The sequence below is a fragment of the Drosophila subpulchrella genome, unplaced genomic scaffold, assembly GCF_014743375.2.
Source record: "Drosophila subpulchrella strain 33 F10 #4 breed RU33 unplaced genomic scaffold, RU_Dsub_v1.1 Primary Assembly Seq411, whole genome shotgun sequence".
NCBI lineage: Eukaryota > Metazoa > Arthropoda > Insecta > Diptera > Drosophilidae > Drosophila > Drosophila subpulchrella.
The window spans coordinates 567-8738 of record NW_023665631.1 but is presented as its reverse complement, the minus strand read 5'-3'; the positions used below and the strand labels follow the sequence as shown (position 1 = coordinate 8738).

General features: G+C 45.6%; 1 protein-coding gene across 1 annotated transcript; it reads right to left on the bottom strand.

Moving 5' to 3' along the window:
- Nucleotides 1-991: 991 nt before the first annotated feature.
- Nucleotides 992-7678, bottom strand: LOC119562270 (serine/arginine repetitive matrix protein 2-like). The gene is given in 10 exon segments (XM_037875444.1): nt 992-1257; nt 1260-2079; nt 2082-2788; nt 2791-3229; nt 3232-6213; nt 6273-6331; nt 6334-6600; nt 7217-7392; nt 7449-7499; nt 7556-7678. Coding segments are annotated over 10 exon segments (5649 nt in total). The 5' UTR covers nt 7561-7678; the 3' UTR covers nt 992-1114.
- Between the last annotated feature and the right edge of the window lie 494 nt (nt 7679-8172).

The following is an 8172-nucleotide window of genomic DNA, read 5'->3' as shown; positions in this document are numbered from 1 at the left end:
CCGACCTCGTCGACATTTGTCGGGCTACGCTCGATTTTTCAAACCGAAATCAACGTCGCAGTCATAAGAGCGGAATGGAGGGAACGGACGAGCTTAGGGGGCATACTATGCAAATAAACACTGGAAAAAATAGTCCCTTGAATTGGCTGGAAAATGTGTGATGAAAAAATATCGCCATTGTGTTTGCATCTCATAGAAATTGTATCTGAAATTATCCTTAATCAGTCTAACAATTCCTTACCATAATATAAAAATTATGCAAAGATTGCACCTTAAAATGTCTATCCTTACCAGATAATAGGATTTTCGGTTGACATCAAAGGTCCGTCCCACGTTGGGCGCCAATATTATTAGTTAAATTTTTATTATACGCACTTACCCAGCTTCCTGGATATCAGCTTACTTTTTTCATTGTCAATAAACAACAATTAAAAACAAGGACTGTTTTCTGCTTAAATTTCTTTCTGTGTACGAATTTGATGGGTGGGTATGCAGCGGGTCGACAGGTTTTTTCGCTCGTGGCGCTTGACTTGCTAAAAATAAATTGTTCTTAAATAGCTCGCGTCGCTCGACACACTTGTCGGGTGTCTGCTACAGATGCAGGTACCCCTTATTTAACCTATATAGCCCCTAGATTCCCCTCTTAACAACGCCAGAAACAACAAAAACGGCAGCGGTAACAAAGGAAATGAGCATGGGGGAAACAACAGAAGGCCAAAGGCTGCAAAAAGCAAGCAATGAACGCGCTTCCGCTGGAAGCTTCCTCCCCGATTCCTGAACCTATTTGTTACCAATTTTGTAGAAATATATGCATGTACCAGTTTCTATCTGCTACAATGAATTGCATTGTTTTTTTCGCGGAAATTGTCAATATGGTGTAAATTGTTGAACATGGTTTTTGGAAATTCGCAATCATAATTCATATTTGTTTGTTTCTCCTTGACATTTGGTTATTTTTCATCTGCTATGTAATTGTTACGTAAGCGTACCGTTTAAATGGATTCATCAAATTTTATTAAAATCTTGTTTTCTTTCTACAAAAGAATGTATAAAATATACCACCAGGCCGTTTTAAAACCAATTTACATTTAAATCTCAAATGAGTGTTATCCATCTAACAGGGTTTTCGGCTAAAGCAATGGGGTTTCCCGTAGGGATAATTGGTGGTAACCATATCGCAGGGTTGACCCGGAGTCCTGGTAGCACTTGGCGGAGTTCCCCCACGATTATTTGAAGTGCTCGGTGTGCTCGGTGTCTTCGCAGACTTCGACTGCGGTTCGGAGCCCTCGCTGGCTGAGGAGTCTGAGGCTGCGTTTGATTTCCCACGGAGTTCTGGCTATATATAAGTTCATCGAACGGCCTGTAGTTTTCCATGGACTGGAAGCCGTGAAGGGATGCGTCCTGATGTGTACTGGAGTCCGTGGTCTCGAACTGCGGCATCGAGAGGTCCTCGATCATTTGTTGACCCGAGTTATTACCTGTTTCTGGTGTACTATTAAAAATCCTTGTCACTGAGGTGGTTGAGCTCTGGACAGTAACTTCCTTGACTACTTCTGAAGGTCCTTTCGTGGTGTCCTTTAGTATAGATGGAGCACTCTCATCGGCCAGTTGCTTGCTGCTGCTTATCTGCTGCTCCTGACGAGGGGATTTTCCCTTCTCCGCTCTCGTAGAGCTGGGCAATGCCGTTGAGTTAAAGAAGTCCGGCTGAGTCTTATCGTCCAAGTTCTCGCAGGGCATGGTCAATTGATGGCGTCGTGGTTGATAGGAAACGTTCTCGAAAGTGGGCATGCTTACATCCTCCAAACGACCTGCACTGCCGTCTTCCCAGGGACGACTTCTGGAGCTCTGTGGAGGAGATGAGCACGAACAGTCGGCCGACTTCTCTGCTTCATCCCGCCGTGAATGATACGAGGGAGCACTCTCGTTGGCCAACATTTCCGAGGGATAGGAAATGTCTGGTGGACGTCGCGCTATTGATTTAGAATCGTTTCTGAATAATGATTCATTCTGCGGCATGGAAACATCCTCCAAACACTCGTCTGTCATATGGGGCATTCGTCTTGAGTTCATTCGACTGCTCTCGGGGCAAAACTGGGAGCACTCACATCCTCGAGGCATTCGTTGGTGCGACGTCCACGTCCTCCACTCACGTTATCCTCAACGCACTCGCTGTACTGAGTTCGATTTGATATTCCTGAGGGCATGCTGATGTCCTCCAGCCGAACGCTGTTCATGGTGCTTTGCCCACGTCGCGATGACCCAGAGATGTCGCCGAATGTTGGCATGGTCATATCCTCCAGGCACTCGTTCGTTACCGAAATTTGCTGTGGCCTAGGGCTTCTTACTCCTGAACTAGTATTTGGAGACGCCAAGGTTCTCTGTCGTCGACTGGTTCCCTCATGGGTACTTCTTGCGAAGGAGGGTTGACTTACGTCGTCCAAGCACTCACTTGGCATGGTCATCTGCCTTCTGGATGATCCAAATACCTCCTCATACGAGGGCATAGTCATGTCATCCAAACATTCGTTGGTCGTCATTTCCTGCCTAGACCTTTGCCTTGGGCTGGGACTTCTCCTCGAAAAGGAAGCAGTGTTTCTTCTATATGAGGGCATTGAAACGTCCTCCAGGCATTCATTTGTAGCTGGGCCACGACTTACGTTGCCAAACGATGGCATCGTCATGTTATCCAAGCATTCGTTTGTCATCGGTCCTTGAAATATTTGAATTAGCTTAGGACTTCTTCCTCGAGCCGATCCTGAATTATAAGCAGCTCCACTACTTGGACTACAAACGATGGCATGGTCATGTCATCCAAGCATTCATTGGTCATCGCTCCCATCCTTAAGCTTTGCATTGGCGTCGGGCTTCTTCCTCTAGATAATCCCGAATTGCCTCCATAGGATGGCATTGAAATGTCCTCAAGGCATTCATTAGTTGCGGGTCTTCGACTTGAGCTGCCAAAAGATGGCATGGTCATATCATCTAAGCATTCCGATGTCATGGCTCCCTGATTAGATCTTTGCATTGGCGTGGTAGACCTGCCTCTAGACAATCCCGAATTTCCGCCATATGAAGGCATTGAAACGTCCTCTAGGCATTCATTGGTAGAATATCCACGACTCGAAGTACCAAAGGATGGCATTGTCATATCATCCAAACGTTCGTTAGTTATCGTACCTGGTCTGGATGGTTGCATTATTGACCCCCTTGGTCTGGGCTTTTCCCCCTGGAAGATCCTGATATTCCTCCAAATGAAGGCATTGAAATGTCCTCTAGATATTGATTGGTAACAGGTCCTCGGTAGGAACTAGCAAACGATGGCATGGTCATATCATTCAAACACTCATTGGTCATCGTTGCTTGTCTAAAGCTTTTTCCTCTGGACGATCCTGTGGTTTCTCCATAGGCTGGCATTGAGATGTCCTCCAGGCATTCATTCGTAGTTCGTCCACGCCTTGAACCACCGAACGAGGGCATGGTCATTTCATCCAACCATTCTTGTCTTGAGCTTTGTACAGGTGTGGGACATCTTCTCCTCAGCGATCCTGTATGTTCCCTGTATGAAGGCATTGAAATGTCCTCAAGACATTCGTTAATACCTGTACTTTGACTTGCAGGACCAAACGATGGCATTGTCACATCCTCCAGACATTCATTGGTCATCACTCCGTGTCTCGACCTTTGCATTGAAGTAGAGCTTTTTGCCCTTGAGGCTCTTGTATTATCAGCATATGAAGGCATCGATATATCCTCAATGCATTCATTTGTTTCAAATCCAGGACCCGAACTAGCAAACGATGGAGCTGATATGCCGCTAATATTTTGAGTCTGTCTTCTGGGAGTCCTTCGACCTGAATGTTGCGAAACACCTCCAAACGATGGCATTGTTTCATCGTCCAAGCATTCACTTGTCATGTGCCCTCTTCTGGAGGGCGTTGATCTTTGTCGTGGACTTCTTGCTCTGGATGATCCTGATACTCCTCCAAAGGAAGGCATTGTCACATCCTCTAGACATTCATTAGTCCTTTCTAATAATTCACTTACTGGTGGCATGGATTTTTGATGCTGGGAGGTACTTTTCCTTCTGGATACACCTGATATTCCACCAAATGAAGGCATTGTTACATCCTCTAAACATTCATTGGAAGCTTGACTTCTGCTCAAGTTCCGCTTACGTCGCCCACTCCGTCCAAGCGATCTACCTCTGCCAAGTGCAGGCTGACTGACATCACTTCTTTGAGATATAGCAGAAATGTTGCCAAAGGTGGGCATGCTGATGTCCTCAAGGCACTCGTTGGGTAGGCCAGTGGTTTGTCTCCTGGAAGGACCAGAGACGCCTCCAAAGGACGGGGCACTCATGTCTTCCAGACACTCACTGGGCATGGTCAACTGTCTACGTCTGGATGTTGATGAAACATCACCAAACGATGGCATAGTTACATCCTCCAGGAATTCATTCGTCGGTGGACATCTGGTGGAACTGGCACTTGGCAATGTTCGTTGACGCCTACTGTCACCCCGAGAGAAGCTTCTTCCAAAGGACGGGGCACTCACATCGTTCAGGCGCTCACTGGGCAGGGTCATTTGCCCTCTGGACATAGCAGATACTCCACCCATCGAAGGCATGGTCATAGCATCCAAGCACTCGTTTGTCATCGAACGTTGGCTGGAACTTTGTTGCCGCTTTCGACTACGACTCCTGGAATTTTTAGACACTGCTCCAAACGATGGCATCGATATGTCCTCCAGGCATTCATTGGTCGTATTACCTCGTCCCGAGCTCGCGAATGACGGTGCCGAAATGTCACCTATATTTTGCGTGGGCAGCGACATCTGCTGTCTCCGGGATCCTTTCCTCCTCGATGATCCCGATATACCGTCGAAAGATGGCATGGACACATCCTCCAAGCACTCATTTGTGTCTCCATATTTGGTGGAGTTGGCAAATAAGGGCGCAGATGTATCGCGGGTATTCTTGGATGACATGGTCCTCTGCCGCCGACTCGATCCTCTAGAACTGCTCCTTCCGAAGGATGGTGCACTTACCTCATCCAGGCACTCGCTCGGCATGGTTATTTGCCTTCTGGAGGAGCCTGAGACTCCACCAAACGATGGCATGGTCATCTCATCCAAACACTCGTTCGTCATTCTCGATGGCATTGATCTCATGTGTCGATCCAGACTTCTGCTTCTTGAGGCTTTTGAAACTCCACCAAGAGAGGGCATTGTCATATCCTCCAGACATTCGCTGGGCATTCCAAATGACGTAGACGGTCTTCTAGACGTTCTTCCCCTGGAAGAATCTGTTACAGCACCAAAAGATGGCATGGTTATTTCCTCTAGGCATTCATTAGTCATGGGTCCTCTTGAAAAACTGGCATACATGGGTTCGGATATATCGTTAATGTTTTGCGTTGACATAGATCTTCGCAACTGGCGACGACTCCGGTTCGGTGATAAACTCGATACTCTGCCATATGAAGGCATGGTCATATCATCGAGGCATTCATTGGTAGTTTGACCCCGTCTTGAACTGGCAAAAGTCGGGGCAGATATGTCACTTATATTGCGAGTGTTTCTCGATCTCTGCCTTTGACTTCTGCTCTGACTTCTGCTCCTGGAAACATTCGAGACCCCCTCAAATGCGGGCATTGAAATATCTTCGAGGCACTCATTGGCAGTTGGATCCCTGGTTGAGTTCCCAAACGAGGGCGCTGAGATGTCCCAAAGGTTCTGGGAAGGCATTGATACCTGTTGCTGCCGCCTGGGACTCTGTCTACGAGATCTACTCCTTTCGAAAGAAGGCTGGCTCACATCGTCCAGACATTCGCTGGGCATTGTCTGCTGTCTTCGGGATGCTCCAGAGATATTGGCAAACGACGGCATTGTCTCATTCTCCAAGCAGGAACGATGAGACATATTCTGACTTCTCGAAGTGGGTCCAAGGGAGTCGAACGCCGGCATTGTCTCATTATCCAGAATATCCTGAGAGGACATGACTTCTAGCGATGCCTCGAGATATGGGGGCATTGACTCATCCATTAGGTTCTCCGATCGGTTGGGTAAGGAGAAGTTAAGACGACGTCCCGGTTCACCGCCCTCACCTGCGGGCGTGCAATCCAGAGAGGAGGTGTTCGAAACGGTCGTCTCATCAACGTGGCTGGTGATATGACCACTTGGATCACGGTGAGTATAGATCCTACGACGCGTGGTCTGTGGATTAGATAAATCATTAAAAATCCTACTAAATCTGGATATGGTATTTTATATACCTGTTGATAGCAGGGATCCTCCGATCCGTGGAGTTGATTCGCTCTATTAATACGTTCCTAATGCTCTTAAAGCGATCCAGAATCTCGCCATACACATTGTCCACGTGGCTGGTGGTTTTTGAGACATTGCTCATGTTAGGAGCAGAAACATCGTCCAGTAGCTCTCCCCGCAAATCGGACATCTGGGATGGCAGGCTGAGATCGAAGTTAGGTGCCGACATATCCGCCAGGCACTCCGGCAAATTGCTCAGGTTAATTCCGGTTTCATATGGTTGACGACGTGGTTGCGCCTGCCGGAAGGTTTCCATAGCCGCAGCATCTGTTTCATCTATAAATTACAATACATTTATTTAGTCAAAACTTTTACTTGGGCAAAAACAAAGTGGAGTATTTAAAATTTCACTACGTCTCAAAAATATGCTATAGCTTAAAGATAAGATTAATATTTAATTTAATGATCTTCCTTCATATTATTACTTCTACTATTTTACATACACTATGAGCTCCATATTTTGGGTACATTTTGGGTTCATTTTACAATGAATAAATAACGGAATGAATAAATTCTGGATGGAATTGAATTTTGAAGTGGACTTTTCAATGAGATTTGCTATAAAAAATAAAGCAGTCTTTTCCTGTGAAGTCAAAATGAAAAATATTCCAGAAACCGTAGAAATTGTTCTATGTATGAATAAAATATCCTCAATAGTTGGCGATTCCTAAGGACTTATATGACCAGGGATGACCAACTACTAACTACTTTTAAGCAAATCCAATCGTTTTTTTTAAGACATGCTTTGCTTAAATCCTATTAACTGACTTTCTTTACCACTGACAAATTATATAATCTGAAGAAAATATAAATTATAGTAAATATATCCAAAATGCTGACCTGAGCGTGAAGTTCGAAAAAGAATAGCCGCGACTAGCGCCCAAATACTTACAGGTCATATTCCTAAACATCCGTGGATGTCGCCATTCCTCATTTCCTGTTAGCCCAAAATCGCTGGGATCATATCGATGTGTCCGCCCACGAAATCCCGGTCGCAGATGCTCCGGGGTGCTAACCAGATCGGGACCCCGAGAAGGACAGCGCGGCATTTGGATACTTCTCTGGCTTCTAAAATAAATACTTCCTTATTATCTAAAACGAACTCCTGTGAAATATTTACTCGCCTATTGTTGCGATCCACAGACCCATTGGGACCGATTTGCCCTCTGTCCCTACTAAAAAAATGCATTGGTAATTAGGTGCCTCGCATAAGATTCCGATTACAACTCACCTCATGATCCCCGCTAGTTGTTAAATTGGTTCAGCATTCAGTCTGGATGGAAATATTTAGGTCCGAATCAGAGGAAAAGGTTTCGAGAGGTGTCGTTTGCCTTAGGCCGTTGAAAATTGTAGGAAATCAACTGGCTAGAAGGGCAGTGGCTGCTCCGATTCGTTTGGGTGTCATCGATACCTATAGGGCCAACAATCAAAGTAGTTGGCCCAGAATAATGACTTGGGAATCATAACAAAGGGGCAGTTTTCCCAAAACCCAGTAGGTGAGGTTTAAGTGAATCGCTAGACGCTGTCATCTCGCCGCCGGTGGTAGCTGAGTGAGTAGGGTGAGACTTCTCAGCAATAACATCATATCACCACCGGTCCGGGTTCGAGTCCCGGTAAGTTGTAAGAAGCATGGCACACAAACAGACAACCAGGGACTGAACATCCACACACTCTTGATTTGAACGCAATAAATAAAGTAGAATTAAGCAAAATGTGAACCGAAAAAAAAAAAAAATATTTATTATTGCTAACAAATAAAGCGACTTCCCTATTTAAGTATATATTTTTTACCTAGAACGTAGTTAAGGAATTGGTTTGGCTTTCAGCTGGGTGGTAAAATCAGTTTCC